General features: G+C 40.4%; 1 protein-coding gene and 1 long non-coding RNA gene across 2 annotated transcripts in view; one reads left to right on the top strand and one right to left on the bottom strand.

Annotated features, from left to right (window-relative positions):
• Positions 1–26,337, bottom strand: part of clybl (citrate lyase beta like) — a 67,292-nt gene continuing 40,955 nt past the window's right edge. The window contains exons 3-8 of the mRNA XM_026912346.3: positions 15,108–15,296; positions 8,057–8,158; positions 7,183–7,276; positions 6,794–6,961; positions 2,269–2,393; positions 1–1,301 (exon numbers count right to left, since the gene is read on the bottom strand). Of these exons, the coding sequence (XP_026768147.1) occupies positions 1,206–1,301; positions 2,269–2,393; positions 6,794–6,961; positions 7,183–7,276; positions 8,057–8,158; positions 15,108–15,296 (774 nt within the window). The 3' untranslated portion in view covers positions 1–1,205. The remainder of the gene's footprint in view (positions 1,302–2,268; positions 2,394–6,793; positions 6,962–7,182; positions 7,277–8,056; positions 8,159–15,107; positions 15,297–26,337) is intronic.
• LOC113525764 (uncharacterized) lies at positions 10,913–15,284 on the top strand. Its single transcript, XR_008301794.1, has 3 exons — positions 10,913–11,603; positions 13,934–14,986; positions 15,144–15,284. It is a non-coding gene; the product is annotated as an uncharacterized LOC113525764 (long non-coding RNA).

The following is a 26,337-nucleotide window of genomic DNA, read 5'->3' on the forward strand; positions in this document are numbered from 1 at the left end:
TACACTTAGTTTCCAGTTTATTTGCTATACCCATTGTATGGGGTACACCAACTACACACTTAACAGCCACTTTATTAGGAACACCTCCACATTCATGCAACTCAGGTGCAAAGCATAAAATCATGCAAATATTTCTCAAGATCTGCAGTTAATGTTCATATCAAACATCAGAATGGAGAACAATGTGATCTCAGTGACGTTGACTGTGGCATAGTTGCTGGTGCCAGATGGGCTGGTTTGAGTATTTTAGAAACTGCTGATCTCCTGGGATTTCTTTTCCACACAATAGCATCTTAAATAAAGTTAAATAGAGTACAGAAAAAATAAAAACATCCACTGAGCAGCAGTTCTGCAGACAGAAATGACTTGTTGATGAGAGAGGTCAGGGGAGAATGGCCAGACAGGTTTGAGCTGACAGGAAGGCTATGGTTAGTCAATTAACCACTCTATACAACCGTGTTGAGCAGAAAAGCATCTCAGAATGCATGTCACCATACATCAAGGCGGACGGGCTACAACAGGAGAACACCACAGCAGGTTCCTGTAATGTCAGTGAAGAACAGGAATCTGAGGATTCAGCAAACACACACACACACACCAAAAGTGGACCATTTAGGACTTTAAAAAAAAAGAAGAAAAAAAAAAAACACTGCTAAGGAATGCAAATTGTACCTGAAAAAAGATGAGTATAACTACTGTATATAACCAGCATGTAGACTAACAACAAGAAAGTAGACAAAACCCATTTAAGATCTGATCGGAGCAACACTAAAGCATGAGTCATACTACCCACACCACCGCGCTAGTGGTACTGCTGTACTGAGAACGGTCCACCATCCCAATAATATGCAGTTAGTGGTGGTCGTGAGGTGGTACCTTTCCACTAATGGATGGAGTAGGACAGGCTACAGTGAGTAATTGTACACTTATATGTAGCTATACCTGAAAAGTACAAGATAGTTTTAACTAATACACTGGAAAATTAGTGTGCATTATATACGTATCACAAAAATGAAATTAAGGAAACACAATTCTCATAATCACTTCTTTGACATTGAAGACGTTCCCATCAGGCCATGCAGTACTGCCATATAGAGCCATAGATGAGCCACAGTTAATGGTCTGAGAGGGCACGCATCTGTCTGAGGTTAACAGTTTTTTGTCCGATGTCCCGCACAGTGACAGATATGGCTGCCCACTTTGGCTCACTTGCCCATGACAGCTCTGGCCAAGGTGACGATGTTCTGGGCCTGCTTTAACGACGGCATGTCAATCATGCTGCCACGGAAGGTGAACGCACCCTAGAGAGAACAAAGCGCAACAACGGGAGGGGAAAAAAAAATTAAAACATTTTTTAACTCTTACGTCATATACATATGTAACTGTCACTGCACTAGTTTGTTTTTTTTAAAGTTAACTTTCTAAAAATCATTTGCAGGAACTGTAATTAGATCAGCTCTGGTCTAATTATTGAGCAATATGCTACTAAGAAGAATGTTTAGATACAGTATTGTGTGTGTGATGAGACAAGATTTTATTAGCTGCTTGGAAAAACTAAGCCAAAACACAAAGAACATGTTCCTGACAGCTGCATGAATTATTGCTGGAAGCCTTTTATTTCATTGTTAAATGCCTTTCTTCACTTTACTACTGCAGAGTGCCAAATATTTCACTCAGCCAACATCAGCTTCTACGAGAAAGAAGCTTCTATTACACACAGCCATGCTTGTAGTATTTAATTTTATTTTTCTGTAAAGTGCAATGTACTGAATTTTAATATTGGTAAGGCAGTAGCCTAAAATACCAAGTGACAGAAAAATCCTAGACCACAGGAGGGTGTTTTATAGACTTTTCCTGGATGAAGGGGACTTTAAGAGGTCAAAGAACAAGTGTTAAAACAGAAAACCAGAAATGTATGGCCTAATGGCAGCTGATGAGAACTGAACAGGAAGAAAGACCATGTGAGGTCCCTGAGGCTAGTCTTAGTCTAAGAATTACTGGCAGAAAAGTTCAGGCAGATTGTACATCACCAACACACCACTGTGTACAAAGCACCAGACTCAGTGAGGCATCAAATTAGAAATGATAATATATCTCATTTTTTTCAATCAATTAATTTGCTCTTTTCTACTTTGAAACTCTAAATAGCAGAGAGATGTGATTATACTGACATTCACGCTTAAACTCTCTACATGGCTACATGGCAGTGCATAATAATACACAGGAGGTTAGTGGGGAGTTATAGAAGAGATCATGTTGATGAAGTACCTTTCCTAGTTTCTGGTGCTCCTCAAATGCAGCAATCAACTCTGTGGCCCAATTAACTCTGTCTGGACTGGGTGAGAATTCCTCTTGAACAGTTTTGATTTGGTTTGGGTGGATGATTTGCTTCCCTTGAGAAAATGGCAGAGGTATGGGAAATATTTCACTATTAATACACATTATTAATAAAAAAATAAAAAATAAAACCTGCTTCATTTTATCCTAAGAATCAGATTACAGAAAGTTTGCAAATACAAATCCCAAATCTCAGCACCTAGAACTTGTACTGTAAATTGCAAAAATACACAGTTCACATGTGCAATTCAATACATCTGTAGTTCATGTTAATATTTTATAAAGTAGTAGTCTAAAAAAAATACCTAAGTAAGAGTAGGAAAATGAGATGCCCCTGAAATGAGATTGTGCAGAAGGCTGCACAGTGTATAAATGCACACGGGTAGAGCAAAGCCTGGGCTGGACGGAAAAACGGGCTTTTTTGTGCTTGAATGTGGAAAGTCGGCTTTCCCAAGGCAACCACAGTGGGCACACACCATCTCCTCTTATTCTGGCATGGCTCCCTGGCCAGGCTTGAATTTGAGCGACACAGCAGGCAGAGAGGATGCTATGAATCATGGGTGTCATCCTGATTTTCGCCCTGTGCCCCACTGAACTCTGAAACTTTACTGCACGCTTAGTTACACTTCAATCTGAGCTGGCCTCTGTCAGCCTCTGCTTTTTATTACAGAGCTGTGGGCATGAAATACACACACATACACACATACACACACGCACACGGTGCATACAGTTCTGTGAGAAGTGTGCAAACAAACACACACACACACACAGATAAACACACGTAAGGGACTGCCATGCATAAAGTTCAGATTTATGGGTGTTAATGACCTGATAGCTAGATGAGACTCTAGAGAATGATCTTGAAATCACAAAAACCTTTATATGATGTGAGACAGCCATTTGCTTATGTCTTTGTAGACAAAAAAAACCATCTCTGTACATCAAAAAAATTCTAGACTCCTCCTGTTTCCACTGGTGAGGAGCTAACAAGGCTGAAAGTAAATGATGCATTCATGTACATAACATTATAGATCAGACAAGGGGGCCTGCAGGCAAGGCAATGCATAGACAGGTAGACAGGCAGGTAAACAAACAAACAAACCAATAAATGAATGAATGACTAGCAGAAATGACCGGCCTCACAGCTGTAAGTGGAATCATGTGCTTTATGATATGTTGAGCTCCAAAGAACAAATGTCAGAATGAGAATGTAGCACAGAAGAAAAGCATTATTTCCATCTGCGAACATTACTGCAAAGCATATATTTCCACATGTAATGCATTTCAGCTTCACAATAAAACATATGACTGACTTTACTGGCCTCTAATATATAACACACTCCTGCATTAGTCATGTGTTAATGTTTCTGCATTTGTTTCTGACAGAGCATTCTGCAGTGGGACTTCTGTTTTGCTCATATTCTGCAAAGGTTAATGAATCATGCACACAACTAATAGCTGTGTACTGTTTAAAAAAAAAAAAAAAAAAAAAAAAAAAAAAAAAAAAAAAAAAGGACTGACAATGAGACTTGCACTTTAAAACAAATAAACCAAAGCAGTTTGTCTCAGGTGTTTCCTGCTACTAGGCAAGGGTTAGTATAGATGGAGGACTAAGTGTGTGTACTATCTCTGTCTGTTCCCAGAGGAGCCGGCCTGTTGGATCAACAGCCTAAAGAGGAGGCTCAGGGCCTGCGCATGCGACGCCCATCCCAGAAAAGGCTGGCAGGGGGTAGTTCCCTCACATCAACAAAATATGCCCCCTTCCCTCTAGTGCCACCTGTTCAGGAGCTGTCTGCTCTGAGCCAGCTAATGACAGAGCCAGCAAAGGGGGCGTGCCAGGCATCCTTACCGCACTGCTATTGGCTGGCCGCATTGCATCATTTATGCCCCCTGAAGCCAGCAAGCCAATCATACCGTGCCATCTGGAGAGGTTTGTCTCATTGGCGTGTTGCGGTTTAGCAGAGACCCCTCTGTTAGGCAAGGTTCAAAGTACAACATTTTGGCAGCTTAATTATTTTTTTTTTTTAGGATGATCTGAATTGTGTGGTCACAGTTTGTTTAATTTTCATTTTGCAACAGAATACTAGTAATGAGGTGAATGGTTTCCTTGTATAGTAGATCTGGACTTTTTGCTAACCTGCCAATAAAGTTCAACTCAACTGAAATACAAAAACTGTATAGTTTATTACAGAACATCATTGTAAGAACAGTTTATCAACAAAACTAGTATCTACATTAAATTAGTTTGTTAAAATCTTGTCATGTGATTCCATGCAAAACTATTCTCCCCCACATGAATGAAATTATGAAGATGGGACTCCTTCAATATTCCTTCAAGCCATATATCCTGTGATACAGGCTATACAACATAACATAACCTATGTTCATTTGATCAAAATGACATCAGTATAGAGGATTTAGATAGTACAGTTTAGAAAGCATGAAGTTGATTACCTGTCTCCTAAATCTTTAAATTATAATGACACTATTTGCAGAATAAGTAAATACATAACATCCAATTCTAATATTAGACGGACCAGAATATGTACCTTGAACACAATGCTGTGAATGACCATTATATTACAGAATAAAGAGTATAGACTACATTAAGAATATGGAATTCAAAAAGAAATAAATATCCTGTTGTGGGTTTAATTTCCTTTTTGTGTTCCCACATGCACAAACTCATGCACACCCAGAGGATGTAAACCATCTTCTCCTCACCACGTGGCAAACGGGTCTCTGTGGAGCTCAGCGGCTAGTTCAGACAGTGTGTGTGAGTGTGTGTGTGTGTGTGTGCGCGCATGTGTGTGTGCTGTGGAGAAACTTCTTTTATGGGCATTCAGCATATTCCAACCTACCTGCCGATATAGACACACTAGTGAATAGGAAGCTGCTCCGACAGCTGTGCTGCATGCTTAGTCTCCCCCAGTGATGAGTCAAATTATATCCAAACCAAAATCTGTGGCTGCTTTTGAATGCATGTATTATTGGGCAACAAATTATGAAATATAAAAATAAATACTTTTACTTCAACCACTAATGTTCATGTTGTTTTGAGGTTTAAAGACTTCTGAGCAGTCATGAAATTTTTTTGGTCTAATCATATGCACACATCAGTAATGAATAACAGCTTAAAACCACATGTAACCACATTTGTTGAATATTTAATATGTCGTCATTGCGAAACAAAACGTGGAAGTGGTGAAAAGACGGAAAAAAGGGGGGAAGCGGGATAAATAAGAAGCACGAGAATGCTGCAAGACAAAAGGCCTAGTGCTCTGGAGGAATGGCAGTGTTGCTGTAAACAGAGATGTGCAGGGGGAACAGTGTGTGTTCTGCAAACAGCCATTACATATTCATTAGCGCAGGCTCTGAGGAGGGCTGCCTGGCCTCCCGTGGCCAGTTACCCACTCACCGGGACTACACACACTCGCGTTGCCTGGCTACAAACCCACACAGTGCTAAGCTGCGAACATACGGCCAAGCTCAAGCCACATGCAGACAAATGCGCACATACTCACTTACATGCAATAAAGGATATGCACAAATGAGCAGAACACAGGCATGCACCCACACACATACAAAATGCCTAACCAAATTGTATTACAAAAAAAAAAAAAAATGTTTTTATTCTTTCTGGCTTGCAAATAACAAGCAGTCAGCTGATTTATAAAAAAGACTTAATTACTTACTGAAATTACTTGATGAAACACGAAAATTAATCTTAGCAGAAAAGCACAAACAAGGTAAAAAAAATAAATCAACACAATAAGCTGTCACACAGTCAAAAAAAAACATCGAGAAAACTGATGCTCAGCTTCAAAGCAGCATTCTGAAGAATTCATATAAACACTAATGAGCTGAAGCTCTATTAAAAAGGAAAAACAGAGAGAGAGAGAGAATGAGAGAGAAAGACAGAACACATTTAAATGAGTAGGTCAGAGATTTGAAGCCATGAAGGAACAAGCACAGACACATGAAACTAGGTGCAGCGTGAGTGAGAGCACCTGTTCAGCCTGCATGCACTGTAGCACACTGGCCACATGCACCGCTTATACATGCTCTTATTTCTTTATTACAAAACCATAGAGGATATCACTGAGGAACAGCAGTGTGATTTGTGGAGTACATAGGAGTTATGAGTATAGATCATATGATCTGTAAAGCATTGGTGATGTTTGTCAGAACAGATTATTCTGCAAATTAGAATACAAAATTTAATCATTAGTTTGGTTTAACACTAAAAGACTTGTACAGAACAGAGATTATCAGAATTATTACATGGCAATATAGTGGTTTAAGCTATATTATAAGAATAGGAAGAATGTATTAGATTTGGCATAGAAAAAGGTGCACATACCAATTACAGAGAAATAGAGAAAGGTAAAAATGTACATTTGTGTGTGTGTGTGTGTGTGTGTTTGTGTGTGTGTGAGTGTTGTGAACATCCTACCAGTAAAGCCCATGAGTGCACCCTCTCTGGCCTGCTGCCGCAGCCCTTCTCCATCCTGATAGTCGATATACACAAGGTCGATAGCCTGCAGGCCAAAGGCTTTTGTGGTGACCACCACTTTCTGACGAGCATACAGCAGCTCTCGGGCATCCTTAGTCCTTGTTGCACCTTTAATAGTGGAAATATTGCATACAAATATACATTATTGCATTTATTGAATTCCAAATGGCAGATTGGAAACAAAATATTTAAAATTTGGGAAATTAAATATTGTGAAATATTGAAATAAAGCATCCAAAATATTGTGAATAATAAAAATGATTACTGGGAACTATTGAGAAGCAGCATAAATTAGAGTAAAGAATAGAGGAATGGATTAGATGGCAGACCTATACTGGCACAGAAATCATCAGAGCCGAAGACTACTCCATCATGATGCAGACCAACTTTTGGTCCGAGCTGCTGAGCCGCCTCACACACAGCCTGGGACAGACAGAGGATACACAAAGAGCTCTGTATATGCATGCGTGCGTGTGTGTGTGTGTTTGTGTGTGTGTGTGCGTGTCTTGGCACTCAATCAAGTGAATCAGTCAGATGGCTCAAATCCCTCGCTCAACTCGTTCAATCAATGTCTCTGCTTCCGCTCCTCACATAATAGTTCAGACATGGAAAATGATCAGTTATAAAAACAACTTGCACACACAACAGATAATTAATGGCCTGACACAGCCATGAGCATAAGGACGGAAAAGCGGCAAAATCTGTGAAGGCCATCCAAGCTGGGACGGAAGACCATCGCTGTGGTGGGGAGCGGAAAGTTTGGAATGTGAGATGATCGTGTCGGGCATGAAGCAGATGGAATTTGTGTCAGGCTTTTGTTGGGTTCCAAATTAATTTCATTTCTCACTGTGACTGTGCAATATTTCCCTGTCTCAGCTCTGGGACACAGACTCGCCAATTTGATTTAAGACAGTGTAAAATATGAAAAAAAGATTGGGGGGAAAAAAAAAAAAAAAAAAAAAAAGACCATAGGTACAGAAATCATCTTTGCTTCCTTAATCCATCAGTGTTGCATGATGCTTATTTATGACTAACTTAATGGGGGGGAAGGGGAGAACAGATTAAAAAAAAAAACATTAAATTCTGGGGAAAAAACAAAACAAAACAAAACCGTGACATACCCCTGTGCTCAGTGACAGGTTCTTTAATCTGACTGCTTTGTTATCTAAAGTCCTTTCATCTTCACTCTTAGGCCTAATTTACCTTAAAATTCAGCAACCCAACAGCAGTTTCCACAAAGGTTACTAAGCGAATGGGTTCCATCAGCATCCGGCCTTTTAAGCGCTGCTGAAATCTGTCAACAAACTGACACAAACACAGACACACACACATCACTATTTGTTCATACATAATGATTAGTACTATGTACAGGGAACATCAATCATAAAAGATCACAATCTGAAAAAAAGCAAATGGTTTGTTATTGCAGTGACAGATCCTTTTAATCATGTTCACACCGATGGCACATCATGTTTGACAGACATCCAATTAAATAAAAAAAACCTCCTGAATCACAGAAAATATAGATTTTCTTTAAAAAAAAATTGCTCACTCTTGGGGCCCTGGACAAATGCCTGTTTTGCAAGCTCCCTCAAGACGTACAACATGTTCCAATAATAAGAGAGAAAACAAAATGCCAAGGGACAAGATTTTAACTGTCTGGGAGTGCATTTCATTTTAGCATTTCTTTTTTTTCCTTCGGCTTTCCTAGGCAGGCAAACTGGCGAGATGTACGACAATCAGGGTGTGATGTGGCACTTCTCATAGCCTTTCATTTTTTTGCGCATTTTCCCGCTAATATTTGAGCTTACCTAAGAAGGCATTAAAATGAAGTTTAGTTCTTTGAAGACCAAAGCATTCCCTTTTTTTTTTTTTTTTTCCAACAGACCAGTTCACAGCTAGCTGTGCACTGCCAGTGGGGTAGCCCAAATTCCAAAATCTATCATCTGGAAACACACAAAAGCACACTCCGTCAGATATTTCCTTTCAAAGCCAGTTAAAAAAGGAGACGGGTGGAAGAGAAAGAGACAGGGAGAAAGGAAGAAAGCTTGGAGCAGAAATGTGTAATTCCCTGTCGTCGCTCTCCACGCTCACTCCCTTTCACACACTGGGAATCGAGGATCAAAATAACCTCAGGTAAGTCTGGGCCATTTTTATCCCTAAATAACGACAAAAAAAAATGTCCAATGAACACTTGGTTTCATTGAGGGATTTTTTTTCCTAATGGGGAGAATTTTAATCATCTCCCCATTCAATCTCAGTAGGATAAATCATATCTGAGAGATTTGCATAAATATAAACCATCAAAGCCTTTTCATCTTCAAAGGGGTTTTCAAGACCCAATAAGCTTTGTACTGTAATCATCTGAGGTCACAACCCTGCAGGAGCAACGCTGCTATGCTAACACAGGCGGCTTAGCATAATATTTCCCGTGAATCCTCAGAGAGGACCGTGTTCCCAACGACACGGCGTTCCCTAGCTCCCGCACCCTTTCCATTGGTAGCCCTATTAATCAGCCGCCATACCCCTAGCCCTGGATTTTGGATCCAGCACCCAGGACCACATAGAAGCCAGAAATCTATCCTGTGCTTAAGTGAAAATGAAAAGCTTTGGCCCAAGCATTACACGACATCCAGCTTTAGAAGATGCCAGGATTGATTGGGCTTTTAGGATGTCGAGAAGTGGCAACAAATTACTGCACTTAAGTGGTATTATATCGCTAATGTGTATGAAGAGGCGGCTTCTAATCAAAATTTACATAGTGTAGCGTATCTTCAGATTGTCCTGATGATGCTTAACGGGGCTGGCAGTAAGCATGAGTGGAGTAAGAGGATCATTGGGACCCCACAGCCAACAGGGGGCATTGTCACAGGCAGCTACAAAAATAGCCTAATAGCATAACACAACTAACTTCCAGCAAATTTATTAGAATGCATTAGAATGGTTGAGTAAGAAAAAATGAACTTGACAAGGGGTTCTAAAATCAAACTGATGACATTCTCAGGGTCCAGCTTAGATAATTTACTCCTAAATAATTACGGCGAGGACTATGATTTCCTTCCTTGTTAACTGAATTTAAAAGAGGGAGAACTGCGGCAATCAAAAATGGGATCTAGAGCCAAGAACCAAAAAACAACGCTGAAAGCCAAAGACTGGAGAAACATCTTGAAAAAGGTAGACTTATTTTACGGTAGAGCCATAATAGATTATTTGGTCTTAGACATTTTGATGGGTTAGCAGCACTTGGTCATTTGTAACCTAGTTTGCAAGCCATAAAATGTCAGCGTTTTAGCACATTAGCTTGCTTCCAAGCCTAAAGGCATTAAAAAAGAAATTAAAATGTCAACACAGAGCATTGGAGATTATGACCACTTTTGCCATTAGCATTCTGTTTGCTGCTGAATTGTTTAAATATGAAATATTTAAATTAATTATGGATAGTCAAGTAAGGTGGCAAGCAAACTATAACATGAGTTAATCATTACTGTGTTATGTATTCAGCTAATGTCAATGTAGCACAGTCTGCCAAGGAATTAAGCCTATTTTGAATTAATACTTTGGCTAATACATACAATATATATTACAGTCAAGTTTATGTGTTGACATCAATCTATTGTATGGGTGTTATGGGTTTGGTAGCTAAAATTTTTTTGATAAAAAAATAATTGGGTACATGATCTTTGTTTTAACTGCACTTCAACACAGCTATAAAGATTTTCTTACTATTAATGTTCTTATAATTGATGCTTGGTCCAAACATGCTTGCAGAAGACACTGCCATTATTTTGTTAGCATCTCATAATATTCCCATATTATGTGCAATATTCACTGAAATACCTGAGAAAGTAATTGTTGCAACCCCCAGGGAAACCAAACAAGATTATAAAATCTAATTATCTACTGTTCAATTCCCTAATTATTAATTATTCCCTAATTAGTTCCCTAATATAGTTACTGTATCTATACAGGTGTTGTCTATATAATGTCATTTCAACACTGTGTGTGTGTGTGTGTGGGGGGGGGGGGGGGGGGGGGGGGGGGGGGGGGAATCTCAGGGCCCCCAAAAAGACTGGGGCCGGCCCTGCTGCTTAACTAATAATACTATTCCCAGGTTGGAAGAGAAAAGAGTCTTTCTAACAGGTCAATGGCTCTATGTGAGCTGACCCTTCTAGTCCTTGTTCAGCCTTTACTCAAAAAAGCAGCCACTCTTCAATAAGAGCTGCATTAGCCCTTCCTTCAGTGGCTGGAAAGTGGAGGGGGCCTGGGATTGGAGAGAAAGCGATCATGGGAGAAGAGAGCCTTGGTGAAAAAAAGGGTGGTGAATGGACAAGTTTTAATTAATTTTCTTCAAAAGAGAGCCCGATTAAATGTTTCCGGCCTGCTAAAGTGCTCATTTCACTGAAGGGGGAAGGTGAGAGAGGGAGCGTAAGAGCGAGACAGAGAGCGACAGAGCGAGAGAGAGAGAGAGAGCGAGAGAGAGAGAGAGAGAGCGAGCGAGACAGAGAGAGAGTAAGAGAGAGACAAGAGGCAAGAGGGTTGGGCCTTGAGCTGGACCCTTTCATGAGCGGGTGCACACCCAGTGGCGTGGCGTCTAAAGAATGCATGCGGCACCGAAATTGCGGGAGGATTGTCCTTGGACAAAGGGGTGGGAGTTACGCCTGTTATACTCCAATAAGCCTTGTCAGTCAAACAAGGAGTGAGAAAGCAAAGAGAAAGGGAAAGCAATGGATTTTCATACAAAGAGAAACAAGTAAGTCCGTCTTTTAGCAACAAATCAGTGTGGTGGTTCCTCTTCTAAGCTAGGTGCGGGAAAAAAGAGAAAAATAAACAGTGGAGGGAATTCCAGCCTGAAAGCTGGAGTACGGCCGTAACCAGGCTTGAAAGCCTGAAGTCTCAGAGGGGCAGTTAGCAAATTTCTAATCCGACAATGTCCAGGGACCGAAAAATAGGGAAGAGATAAGGACAAAGAGAATGGGAGATTTAATACAGCTCTTCTATGAGTCGTCACTATTATGGACTGGACAAGAAAATGAAGAAGCTGTAAAAATTAATGTAGAAATCTAGTCTGCTTGCTCATTTAGCAAAAATCATTTTCTGCTAAAATCGCAACCGACTGCATTACATTACATACGCTATCAAAGCATGAACTTAGTTGTTCATGTTTATATACAGTATGTATACATCAATCAGCCATACCACCTCTGAAGGTGTGCTGTGGTATCTGGCACCAAGATGTTAGCAGCATCGAGCATCTGTGGGATGTGCTGGACAAACAAGTCCGATCGGATGCTCGATCGGCTTGAGATCTGGGGAATTTGGAGGCCAAGTCAACACCTTGAACTCTTCGTCATGTTCCTCAAACCATTCCTGAATAATTTTTGCAGTGTGGCAGGGCGCATTATCCTGCTGAAAGAGGCCACTGCCATTAGAGAATACCATTGCCACGAAGAGGTGTACTTGGTCTGTTTAGGTAGGTGGTACGTGTCAAAGTAACATCCACATGAATGCCAAGACCCAAGGTTTCCCAGCAGAACATTGCCAGAGCATCATACTGCCTCCGCCGGCTTGCCTTCTTCCCTGGTGCCATCTCTTCCCCAGGTTAGTGATGCACACACACTCGGTCGTCCACATGAAGTAAAAGAAAATGTGATTCATCAGACCAGGCCGCCTTCTTTCATTGCTCTATGGTCCAGTTCTGACGCTCATGTGCCCATTGTAGGCACTTTCGCCAGTGGACAGGGCTCAGCATGGGCACTCTGACCGGACTGCGGCTACGCAGCAAACTGCAATGCACTATGTGTTCTGCCACCTTTCTTTCATAGCCAGCATTAACTTTTTCAGCAATTTGTGCTACAGTAGCTCTTCTGTGGGATCAGTCCAGACGGGCTAGCCTTCACTCCCACACGCATCAATGAGCCTTGGGTGCCCATCACCCTGTCACTGGTTGTCCTTCTTTGGACCACTTTTGGTAGGTACTAACACCCCCCAGACCTGCTGTTTTGGAGATGCTCTGACCCAGTCGTCTAGTCATCACACATGGGCCTTTGTCACTCAGATCCTAACGCTTGTCCATTTTTCCTGCTTCCAACACATCAACTTCAATAACTGACTGTTCACTTGCTGCCTAATATATTCCACCCCTTGACAGGTGCCATTGTAACGAGATAATCAATATTATTCACTACACTTGTCAGTGGTTTTAATGTTATGGCTGATCAGTGTATAGGTGAACGGAGAGCAAAGGAGAGAGGGAGAACTCCTCCTTTCATGTCTCTCTGTTTTTCTCTCATCACTTTCAAAGCAGCAGGCCCATGTCAGGTCAGTGCTACATGATGTCCTCAACATCACAATCTTCTATACCCTGCTGAGACTATAAGCAGGGTGCTGGACAAGTATGTGCAGGGCATACATGTGCACATCCATACAGCACTGGCACACTGCCACTCTCTCGGATAAGATGGTGAACTTGTTATAACTGTAAACCAGAGGCGGGTTCATATGTGGATGAGGAGGAAACCCACTTCAGCCGTGGACACTTCTGCATCTACTACATATTCTGTGTAGACCGGACAGCTCTATGCACCCCTAACTTTTATAAACACATTAAAAAAAAGAATACATCATTCATTAGTCACTCAAACCTATTTCTCTTTTTGATCACCTGACCTAAGTGTTTCAAGAAACTCATGTTGGTTGAGTGAATATATTTGAAAGGGGCAAATCACAGGGTGGAAAAATAAAAAAAAAGGAACAAGGTGATGTAGAGAGTGAGAGAAAAACATGAGCACCTGTCAGCAATTAAAACGGCAAGAAACAGAGAGCGGCCCAGGAAATATATGAGCTCTAATTAAAAGCACTAGTTAAAAACTTCCTGCTTCTGGCCTGGACTAGCCGTAGCTGTGAGCTCCCTCCGCCTCTCTCTCTCTCTCTCTCTCTCTCGCATTCCCTTCCTCCACCTAGTTAAGACATTGTGACTCCTTTCAGGTCCTTTTGGGAGGCATGCAGAGCATCTGAATGCTGCAGATTTGGGTGAGGTGGACAGGGGGCCAGCCTTTTTTTAAATTTTTTTTTTCTCTGTAGTGTTGAGAAGAGGGAGTCTCTAAGCCACTGGGGCTCCTGCAGGAGGGATGCGTTCCTACCAGACACACACACACGGACAGGAGATGACGACACTGTCTTCTGAATTGAGCTGGATGTCCAGCTGGGTTAAGGGCTTTATAGAGGTGACTACTCTTGTTGAGGTCCAGGTTGAGGTCTCTGCATCAGAGCAGGACAGTACAGGCTACAGCATTTGTCTCAACAGAATATTTAATGAACACATTTAAGTGTTACTCATTCTTACCCTGGACTGAAAAAAGAAAAGAAAAGAAAATTGCTTGGATTTAATATTTCTTAAACTTACATTTAAAATAACAGTTCACTCAGCCACCAGGCACACATTTTAAGGGGACCATGAGTCAAGAGGCTTGGGTCAATATATTCTATATAATCTAACGTGTCAGACCGATGTCAAATTCTTGGCTTCGACTCATGAAAAAGAGGCCCTAACCACAGATATCTCCCTGTAAAACTGAAATACTTTGTTATTACTGCTTTAAAGAGACCTGGCGTTTTCTCATTCTCTAGTGGTTAATACATGGAGCACTCTCCTCGTTCTTTAAAGATGGTGCGGGAAATGTAATGGTTATTTTTAGGTCTTCATTCTTCATATTATGGCACCATGGTCTATCATCATAGTCTATCATTTGCATTAGCACGCAGAATTTAAAGGAAAAAAACATTGAAAATACTGATTCTATAATCAGGGTTGGGACCATTTCCAGTATTATTCTTGGTTATACCACAGTGCTGTCGAATGCTCTATTCTGAGAGGTCAGAAGGTGTTGATTAATTTTCATAACAGCATGGCTCGAGCAGTAGTTCAGACTGTTAGGTTTATATTAATGCACTCATTCTCATACATTATCATTTCTGTAGTAATAACTTGCACAAGGACTTGTAAGGCAAACACTTCACATGAACATTTTAAAAAAATGTATATAAAAATTGATATGATGACGTTTTATGTGACAAGATGTTTATTTACCATTTTTAGAAGGAGTCTCCAGTGTCAGATGTAAAACTGTAACTAATGTAAGTGGGCGTTTATCTTAAAAAATGCAACTTAACTTCAGTTATTATTGTCTGTAGGCATTTTTCCCTTAATGTCCTCTGAAGTCTTGAACATTGGTATACAATAGGGTTCTTCACTCACCCACTGTACTTCCTCTGTGTCCTCTACCTTTGGCAGCATGAGTGCCGGGGGAAGGACCTCTGCCTGTAGAATGACCTCCAGATCAGCGTCGGTCAGGCCACTGGACACAGAGTTGACCCGCACACATTTCTCAGTGCGCCCCAGATTCAGCTCAGCCAGCATCTTTGGGATTGTTTCCCGCGCCTCTGCCTGCATGGGGGATGCAACACGTATGCAACATGAATGAGTGGCCCTGTAAATGCACCATTCAGTAACATAATACAAATGTAATGGGTTGAAATTGAAGACTGGATTGAGAAATACACAATTTTCCTATTCTTAGGAAAAGATTTTGCAGCAATTTATTTTATTTGACCATAAGGGCCCAGATTTATCTATAACAGACATGTCAGTGTTGCCAGAACAATGATGTAATACAAAACTAAATTGGGCATTCAGAAACTGCCAAACATTAACAATGGTGGAAATAAGCAAGGAACACATCCTGGAACATTATTTTCAACACTTTTTTTTTTTTACTGTACTTTAATGGAAAATGAATATTGATCATCATTATGTGTAAAAACTGTATAGAATGTAAAAAGCTAAACAAATAAAAAAGGAAAAAAAAAGACATTAGTATTAACAGACATTGTTCTTCTGCACAGATTAAGACACAAATGTCATGGCTGACATTTTGTGAATTTATAGAGGAAATGGCGACTGGCGCCTGGGATTACAGAGCAGCACAAATCCCAGCAAGAGGGATCATCCTCAATGGAGCAAATGCACTCAAGACCATAAAGCACAAGTCCCAGCATCCTAACACATCACTCCAAAAGTGGTCACACAAACACACACACAGAGTAAGTGCAAGGAGGGAGGGGAAAAAGAATCAAAGGTAAATCCCAGCACTAGATCCTAACAGTGACACCAGCACACGCCAGCAGATTCAAAACAGATGTGGCTGAAGTGCAGTGGAAAGTGGAGAGAACGGGAAGCAAAAGTACTTCCAAACATGCAGCTCTATCCAGAGGGAAGCCTGGTCCAAGCTGTGTAGTATGAGGAAACAGTAGCTTAGGAGTTGTCAGGTTAGATCTGAGGAGGGCTGGGAGCATAAGCAGGCTTGCAGGGCCTGTTGGTGATTAGCCTGGTTCCTTAGATGGACAGAATCAAGGGCTGGAGCAGCTGAAAGAAAGCAGGCAGTGTGGGGCACTTGCAAGTTAATACAGTTTGAACGAAGAGGTCCCAAGGCCATGTCATCTTCATAGCACACATGCACGAAAACACACACAGCCTCACAGAATAAGCTCAGATCAAAACAAGTCTCACTCCACTATTGAATATAAAGGCTAATTTTATTAAAACTAGATTTACCTAGACCAAAGGATATTAATTAGAGCTCTAGAGAGCTGGGGTATGATATAATTTGGTGATTTGTCTCCAGGTATGGCGCTGATGACCCGTGGTTTAGAATAATACACTCATCCTAATGTAGCACAATAAACCATCTCTGCTCTCACTCAGACTCAGAATACTGCAGATTATAACTGTATAAACAGGGGAGGGCAATACTTGAGTAGTGGTATTTTGTTACTATAATTAAGTATTATTTTGCCAGGTTTATACATGTACTCGAGTATTATTGAAATTTAATACTTGTAATCTTACTTAATTTAGACCTACAAAATATACTCAGTACAAACCACAAAAGGTCTCCTCTTCTTTATAATACAGCAGGCTCATTTTAGCACCCAATCATTTCAGTTTAGCATCCAAACAAGTTCATCAATGTAGAAAAAAAAGATCAATTCTCCACTAGCCTTGACCTTTTCATCCTACGCAATGTAGTTACGCTATAGCAATCCATCTGTGTTTAAATATAGATACCACCGGACTGCAGTGTTAAACATGAGGATGAGCACCCCGGCCCTACCTCAGGCAAATATTTTAATATACTGGAGTAAGCAAAGCCTCATATACAATGAGGTGTGTCCTCTACATCTACATCTACATCTTATTAGAAAAAGCATGCTGAGGTAAGTTTTGTTAATTTGTTAATATCAACCTGCTATATTTAACAAAACTTGTTTTCTTTGCTGATGCGGATTAGCTACTGGAATCGCTGCTAGTCTAACATAATTGGCTAGGCAGCAAGTCAAATTTGAAATGAAGTCAAACTTAACTTCATCAGTTAAAAACATTTACTTTTTAATAATTGAGTACATTTATAAATAGCAACACTTTTATTTTTATTTTGTCCACCCCCGTGTACAATGGAGTACTAAAGAGGCTAAAGAATGTGTTAAATATTTCAAGACTTGCTGTTTGGCTAAACATCAGCAAGATATAGCATCACGGAAAATATCACAGATAGCACAGCAAGAAACAAACTACTAATTTTCTGTGAGGAATAAATACAAGCACATGACAATATGTTTGTTGTAATCTTTAATGAGGTGTTATTGCAATTAAAAAGGTGTCCTTATTCTTGTTGCTTATTTTTCAATTACTGCTCCAGACTGGCTGTTAGGCAATCAGGAGGAAAACACAAAGGTAATGCAAGAAAGACTGTAAAGCATGAAATTAACAGCCATAAAACTGTTTCACTGCATATCCTTTGTGTTCGCCTCGTCATCTTTTTTTCCATAAAGCAAAAAACTAGCGTTGAAAAGCGTAATGCTGTGGTCTACGAACTGGTGGAGCAAACAAGCATGACATGAGACAACGAATAATTGGTACAATTTATTAAATACACTAAGGCTGCAGGAATCCTGCATGTAACAGAAGTCATGACAGCTCCCCCTCCCTTCCTCCTTCTGAGAAAAGACGCTCTAGACAGAGTAATATTTGATTTTCTATCAGTGGGAGGAAGGCCAGTTAACTCACCTCCTTTCAGAGTAAACTGACAGACAGAACATTCTTGAGAATGTTTCAGCTCCTGAGGGGCCGAGCGACTCCGCGCGTGAATAAAGCACTTTGAAAACTGAAATGTTTTACATTAATGGATCTCCATCCAACAAGTTGCTTCAAAGCAAGCTCCCCAATCACCCAGCATCCCACAGAGTGGCCCGGAGAAGCCCAGGTTTCAGAGATCTTTGATTCCTTCCATCAAGCCCATCATTAAAGCCTGACACTGAGTTATGACAGCATGTCCACAAAACGCTCAAAACAAAGGATGAACTTTCAAGTCTGGAGATGCTGACCTCTAGTTTAAAAAAAAGGCCAGCTCCTTCATGTATTGAGAGCTTCAGAATCTGGACTCCTGCAGAGTGATATGTCAAAAAAGGAACTCCATGTCTGGATTATTCAGTTACGTCTGGGAAAGGTGTCTGAGCGAAAGGCAGAAATCATTCTTTTATTGCAAACACAGATACATACAGTATAATATCTTGCTCATTTTGTAGAGTTTATGTTAATAACCAACACATGGCACAAACATTGGATGATTAAAAACCTGCTGTAAGGAAGATAAACATCTTGAATAATTTCAAATAACTGAAATCATTGATGTAATATTTAGCATTTGCAGATATTAATTTTTTATCACCAATATCACCAATGTGTTTTACTTATGCAATTATTCATTCTCAGGTCAAAGGTAAGTGCTTTGAAACAAGTAATTGTTCCTTTTTTGTCTTTTATTCCTGGCATTTCTCAACAAACTAAGACATTTGCAATGCCACTGAATGTGAGGTGAAGGGATGAGCAGAGCAGAGAGGCCTGTATATTCTAGGTGTGATATCTAGAAGAACAATATCCAATGGCTTGGCTTTGACACATGACATGAAAGGCATCTGCAGCCCTGTCCCAGCCAAATGCCCAACAGGATCCTGCATTTAATCATCCACTCATTCTGCATTTGTCCAGTTCCCCATGAGAAGGATACAGTTTAAGACTAGAGAACACTCCTGGTCCTTTTCTTGAGACAGCAGCCTATATATCACACTCCTACATGCGCACTGGCGCTGCCAACAAAAACAGGTTACTGTAATTTGATAATGAGGCTGAGAGAAGTCCCAGTATTTTGTGATGTTTGCCTGAATCTGGAGGAGCGAGACGATACAGGGCAGTGCTGCTCAGACGGGATTTCTGATCAACTGCTACACACAACTGCAAGGTTTTAATAGTTTTCCGCTAGTGGATATAATAAAACCTAGTGGTGTACCCACATAATTAGTAAGGATTAGAGAAATCTGAAGGCTCCAATAAGATCTACCACTGGTCAACATGTAAATGTAGTATTCTTGAAGACCAAAGCCACAATAAAGGGAAAAATACAAAGTCTGGGTGTTGGCTCCCTATAAAGACTGGGAGCTGATGTAGCATCACTTCTCCACTTCTATGTGATAATACACTGCCTGGCCAAAAAAAAAGTCGCACAATCTAATATTTTGTTGCACTGCATTTAGCTTTGATTACGGCACGCATTCGTCCTGGCATTGTTTCAACAATCTTATGCAACGTCACAACATTTATTTCCATCCAGAGTTGCATTAATTTTTGGCTGAGATCTTGCATTGAGGACAGGAGAGTCTAACCACTCTGTAAATTCTTCTCCAGTACATCCCAAGGACTTTCAATGGGGTTTAGGTCAGGACTCTGTGGTGGCCAATTCATGTGTGTAAATGATTCCTCATTCTCCCTGAACGACTCTTTCACAAGTTAAGCCTGATGAATCTTAGCATTTTCATCCTGGAATATGCCATCAGGGAAGAAAAAGTCCATTGACGGGATAACCTGCTCATTCAGTACATTCAGGTGCTCAGCTGACTTCATTTTATTGCCACACAATGAGGCTGAGCCTAGACCTGACAAGCTGATGCAACCCCAGATCATAACACTGCCTCCAGAGGCTTGTACAGTAGGCACTATGCATGACAGGTGAATCACTTCCTGCATTTCCCTTCTTACCCTGACACGCCCATTGCTTTGGAATAGGGTAAATCTGATTTTATCAGACCACATGACCTTTTTCCATTGCTCCTAGCAAACTGAAGTAATTTTTTCCAATTAGCCTCACTAACAAATGGCTTTCTTGTGGCCACACAGCTGTTTAGTCCAAATCCTGTAAGTTCTCATCACATTGTGCATGTGGAAATGCTCTTACTTTGACTATTAAACATAGCCGTGAGTTCTCCTGACGATTTTTTTTTTACGATGTGACATCGCCAAACGTTTTAAAAATCTCTGATCACGATCATTCAAGATTTTTTTCCGACTACATTTCTGCTGTAAAGTTGACGGTTCACCACTATCTTTCCAGGCTCTAATAATGCACTGGACATTTCATAACCCAGTTCCAGTGATTTCAGCAATCTCCTTAGTTGTTTTCTTTGCTTGATGCAGGCCAACAATTTTCCCCTTCAGTAACATCTTTTCCATGACCACGGGATACATAATCTGCCATGGCTGTTTAAGAAATGAGAAGCTACACACTGCATCAGTTAAGGTTAAAAGAATTGTTGCCAGCTGAAACATATTAATCACTGCAGTAATGATCCAATCATAGGCTCTTAAGTATTTGCTTATTTAAACCCAAACAGCGACCTTTTTTTTGGCCGGGCAGTGTATATGAATATATATAAATATATGAATCTATTCTATATGAATATGACTTAAACTGAACATATTCTACAATCTGCAATTAATTATACAATTTGAATTAATCTCAATGTATTCTACAGTCTGAATCACCCTGAATGTATTTTACACAATCTGCAATTAATTATACAATTTGAATCAATCACAGTGTGTTCTACAATCTGAATCAGTCTGAATGTAATTTACTATCTGAATAAAGGAATGTATTCTACAATCTGAATCAGTGAAAGTTTTCTATGGTCTGAATCAACGAGAAATTAATTCTACCATTTAGATCAATCTGAAATCATCTCTATAATCTGAATCAGTGTGAATGTATTCTACAATCTGAATCAGTCAAAGTGTTCTAGGGTCTGAATCAGTCAGAAGTTAATTCTACAATCTAACATGTTCCTTTGCATACCATGAGGCTATAAGATAAATGAACCTGAAAGAAATGTTGAGAACACTCATGAAAGCTTGGATGGCCTTTAAAAGCTACATTATACAGAGTGCTGGCATTTGCCTGCTTTCCATTTTAAAGCCATTAGGGTTACACACACCTGATGCCACAGCAGGAGCTGTGTAACATAGTGACCTTTCTGAAACAGTGAGTCACACTTATTTTAGCCAGTCACTTACAGACTGAAACCACTGATAAATATAATTGTCAAACATTATGTTTGTCTCTGGGACAGAAACTTCATCTACTTTCCCATCCAGAAGCCCAGTGAGGTAAAACAAGATTCTAGCTTCATTTCTGCTGAAGCTTGTTTCAATTAAGTTTTATTAAGATTTTTGTTAATATAAATAAATAACAATTTTTCATATACTGTACAAACTGGTCAATTTTAGAATTTTGTGTGTAGTATTAAAAAAAAAAAAGAAAAAAAAAAAGAGAATTTTGTTGAAAAATATTTAACAATCAAAGGACATCTGATCACCTCAAACTTTTGGGAATTAAATGGTGAGACAATTCCTTATATCAGTGTAATCAATTATCCAGATCTCTTCTTGTTTATATTAGATATTAAGATGATGATAAACTAATAAAGTGATACAAACATATAGATGAATACTTAGTGTTATTTCAGCATTTCTTTGCCAAGTAAGAGGAGACTTCAGCAACCTTGATAATATAATAAACTAGATGGGTAAAGATGGATTTATACACTCAATATCTTACACAAACCATATGGAGAGAAACTTCATGAAAATGAACAGCATATACTATAAAACATCAACAGTAAGCCTTCACCTTTTTCACATACACACAACCTGGTTAGGTGTCATGTATCCATGCACTATGACTTACTTTCCAACCCACTTCCATACCAGTACACACAGATAGGCATAGTCTTATATCGTTCCAGGCTTTAGGACATTCTTTCTGGATTAAACTACATATCACTTCCTCATAACAATCACTTTACGCATATCCCATTACAGTCATGTTATAGGCATTAAACACATGATGAGTCTACAGTTCCACAGCTATGTGAGGCATGCACACTACTCATCTATTCCCTAGTGACACTGTAGGAAAAGTGAGCTCCCTGTACTGGCTGGCCCATTAAATTCTTTAAAAGTCCAGCCAGAAGCCTCTCATATGGATTCAATCTGTATCTTGCTCCTAATTCAGCTTCATACTGGACAGCTGCATGCCAGTCTCTTCATTACATTTAAAGACATGAAAAATGTCTTTATAATTTGATATTACTGTGTTACAAATAGAGCCCTGACCCCATCAAGAGAACACAGAGGTTCACTGTGTTCACTGAGACAGCTGAGTGCAATGATGCTCCAGCAACCTTTGCTGTATTACTGGGACATCTGGGACTTTCCTATTCACTGATTTCTGCACAAATACCCAAGATAAAAGCATGATACCCAGACTTACGCACACTTGTATATACACATATAGACGAGTGACAAAGGAATGATCTTCTATCCAGTACAGTTCCAGAGTCTTATAGAAGCTATGCCACTGAATGCCGTCTGACAGATAAGGCACTTTATGTTGTTTTTTTCCTTTAATTTGTCACCCATCTGTATTTATACACACATATCTTTTAGAACTGAGTGGCAGGTATGTTCTGGCAGAAATCAACTTTTCTAGGCTCGTTGGAGCTGAGGTTCCGCTTTTTGGGTCAAAGCCTGGTATCCTCGTTTGTGATTTTTGGCAGCCGAGTGATTTTTGTTACACCTCTGTGCTGTTCTGGCCTGTACTGTGAGAAGAACAGCGAGGAGTCTCTGCTCGAGTGACACAGGCCTGATCTCCGGAGGACTGTCTCCCCTCAGCCTCCCACTCGGAGCAGCACAGCAACCAACGAACACACAGAGAGAGAAACGGGCCTCATACAGCAGCGTATGAAACTACAGCCACACACACACATGCAGCTCGACCACTGGCCAAAAAAAGCAGCTGCTCTTTGAACTGAACACTATATCCATACACTGCTTTTCAAGGCTATATATCATATAACAGTTCACTGCATAAATTATGCTAAAATGGAAACACTGACAGGAAGCCAAAATATTACACTTTCAAATAAGAACTGAGGGAAATCTAAGACTAGAATAGAGTATTATTGAGGCTGATTTGTCAAATGAAAGACATTCACTTTCCAAGCATAGTAAAGACCTAAAGACACAGAAAATCCATAATTCCCTAATGGTCAGTGTGTAGGGTTGGGAATTAGCAAACATGAAAGAATAAGATAGGGCTGTCCCATATACCATATATTGTACAGTATAACAGATAAACACAGACTGTGATTCCACTCGCTGCTCAAACCATTCATCTGCTGCCACCAGCAGGACTACCACAGAAGCAACCAGGCTTAACACAAACAAGCTCTCTGCATGTCATGGCAGTTCATGTCAAACAAGCGAAAATGCTAGTGGGCTGAATACACCACTGATAAACACCCACTGAACAGCACCCTGCTTCTCGTCTTTCCATGTGTACTGGCCAAAATGCAGCACAATACTGGACTGAGAATAATCTGAGGGATATAGATATACCACTTAAAACATCTCCCACTTAATTAATATGAGTTATATGGTATAGAAGATAGAAATCATCAACAATAAGCCTATCATTACTCAACACTACTTTAAAAACAAGACAAACAGTACACAATTTTTTCTGATAGCTTCTGGCCTGCAAAATGACACATGGTACTGTTGCTTACTGAATTATGTGTGTTCCTTGCCTGTTTATTTTGTGGCAAAAAAAAATGTTATTTTTTGCATCTGTTTAGCATAAAATACACAGAGATATTTGGAAACAGTGAAGGAAAGAAGCAAACAAAGATGGGAAATGAATAAACAGAGAGAGACAAAAAAAAAAAAAAAAGAGATTGGTCAGAAAGTGAACTGTTTCAAGCATCACCCCTCCTTGCCAGCTGTTATTGAGCAGATCAGCTGAGGCGGGGGCTGAGCCAGTGACATACTAACCTCGGATGAAACAAGAGCAGAGATGTGCTCTCACACAACCTCTCTCTCATTAAGCTTCATCCACGCCAGTTAGCTGGAGCATCCTATCTCTGGCAACGGAGCTGGGGGATTTTGTGGAGCTTGGAGCTGATCAGATAGGGTATGAAAACAACATCCGTCCACTTTCACACTCCAGTGGAAGAGGTGGTCCCTCCCGGCAGGGCTGCATAGTCTTGCCATCTGGAGAATAAATCGGGTGTGAAGTACAGTATAGTTTGGGACTACGCGCCGTGGCGGCAGCTCAGCAGTTAGTTCATTAGCTCCAAACTTGCAGGGATTAGGAGGGGAGCATGGAGTGAGATGGCCGCGGGGAGACGGGAGGCGAACTAGAAGCACAGCCGCTGGGCCGAATGCTCCAAACTGTGCGCCAGCCTATAGGGCATCTCTCTAGCACTACATAAACAGAACAACAAAGTCTCTCTCGAAGATAGGGGAAGCGTAGCCATCAGCCGGATGCGCAATGAGAGGACCGAATTCGCTCCATGCTCCACAGTGCGAGTGTATAAGCTGAAATGTCTGGGCAGACCATGTAGCATCTGTCACCTGACATCAGGGCACACAGGGGTGAACGGGAACTGGCTACAGACTACTTACAGCTCAGGCACAAAATAATATCTAATGTACTAACAGTTTAACTCTGTTCATATACATTAGAATATACAGTACATACATTACCACATAAACAAAATTATTGTGAACAACAACAAAAAAAACATGTTAACTGAAATCCCGCGTGTTAAAATAAGTCAATCCTTCATCCAGTGGCTTGAAAATTGTTGCTGAGTGTTGATTTTCTCCGTCACTCACTCAGACTTTGCAGGCCTATACGAGCACAGCTGGACTGCAGGAAGAAGTGTCATTCAGTGGCATGGAAATAAAATGTCTGTACACAACAACTCCCACAGATTTTCAATTGCCAGGATGGATAAAACAGCTGAGAGAGTGGGAGTGAAGGCGAGGGAGCCGCTGAGTGAGGTGCTTTTTATTATTGAGTTAATAACTCATTTTTACATTACACACTAGTGCGCATGCAAATAAATAATGGAATCCAGCTTTCAGCGTACTGTGCCAGAGTCTTTAAAGCTAACATATGGTTTTTAAAATAGACTCTAACTTGTACTGCGGATTGTAAGTGCTTTTGTAACCTTGGCAGATTTAAACCATCAAAAAAGCTGAGGAGTAATAGGATTACTTGACGGCCTCCGTTCAGTACAAATGTTATTTTTCAGGGTGTGCCATTAGCATTTTTATCCAGAGTAGGGAGAGTTAATTCTATCAGGCTTGTCAAAATATGTGCTAGCTACGCTCTGGGAGAGAACCAATGCCCTTTCCTAATGCAATTTTCCTCTGCTCAGATCACCTTGCCTTATTATTCTTCAGCAGAATAATCCTGTAGAGGCAGAACCACACTGATTTGAAGGATATTTTCATCTGTCAGTGGTATTATTCTTCTGAAAGACTAACAGGGTATCTTCACCATTGCATGAAGGTTTTCTGTTCTTATCAGCATGTGTGCCAACACATAACTGTTGCACCTAAGGACAGTATTTTGATACTCGTTTCTATCAGAGGAAAAAGAAACAACACAGAAAGCCAAAACTTTTAATGGCTGTCAAAGGCTGGATTAAGACGAAATCAAGGCGCCTGAGCGACACAAAAGATGTGAGAATGTTAAGCTAGTATTATTTTCAAGCATCGGTGGACACTTCTGTGACATTTTCCTTTGAAACCTTTTTTCCACTTAGCAGTGATAGAGAAATAAGGGGGTGTTGCAAAACATTGAGCCCAATCACTTTTTTCAAAGGGTCACAGTTGACCTCTCTCAATCAGGAATAGCCTCTGGCCATATCAATCATCTTTATTATCACGACTTAAAAACCTTTGTTAGGTGACTTCTTTCCTCCAGCCCCTCTTTATCCTGAGCTCCAATCACAATTTCATGGCAAGGCAAACAGGGCCAATTGGCAGGCTGTGTGGGCGGGTCGAGAATGCTTTTAACCTGCTGCATCTGCTGACTTCCTGCTGATATCCCAGTGTGAAGTGGGCACCTTGTTTCAAGAGGATGTGATAGGGGGCATTTCTTGCCTTTATGATGACATAATGGGAAGGAAATGTGCTTGTTTTAAGCATGGTGCTTAGCTAGCTTTATGCTGCGTGATTAACCGCT

This window comes from Pangasianodon hypophthalmus, chromosome 5, assembly GCF_027358585.1.
Source record: "Pangasianodon hypophthalmus isolate fPanHyp1 chromosome 5, fPanHyp1.pri, whole genome shotgun sequence".
Lineage (NCBI taxonomy): Eukaryota > Metazoa > Chordata > Actinopteri > Siluriformes > Pangasiidae > Pangasianodon > Pangasianodon hypophthalmus.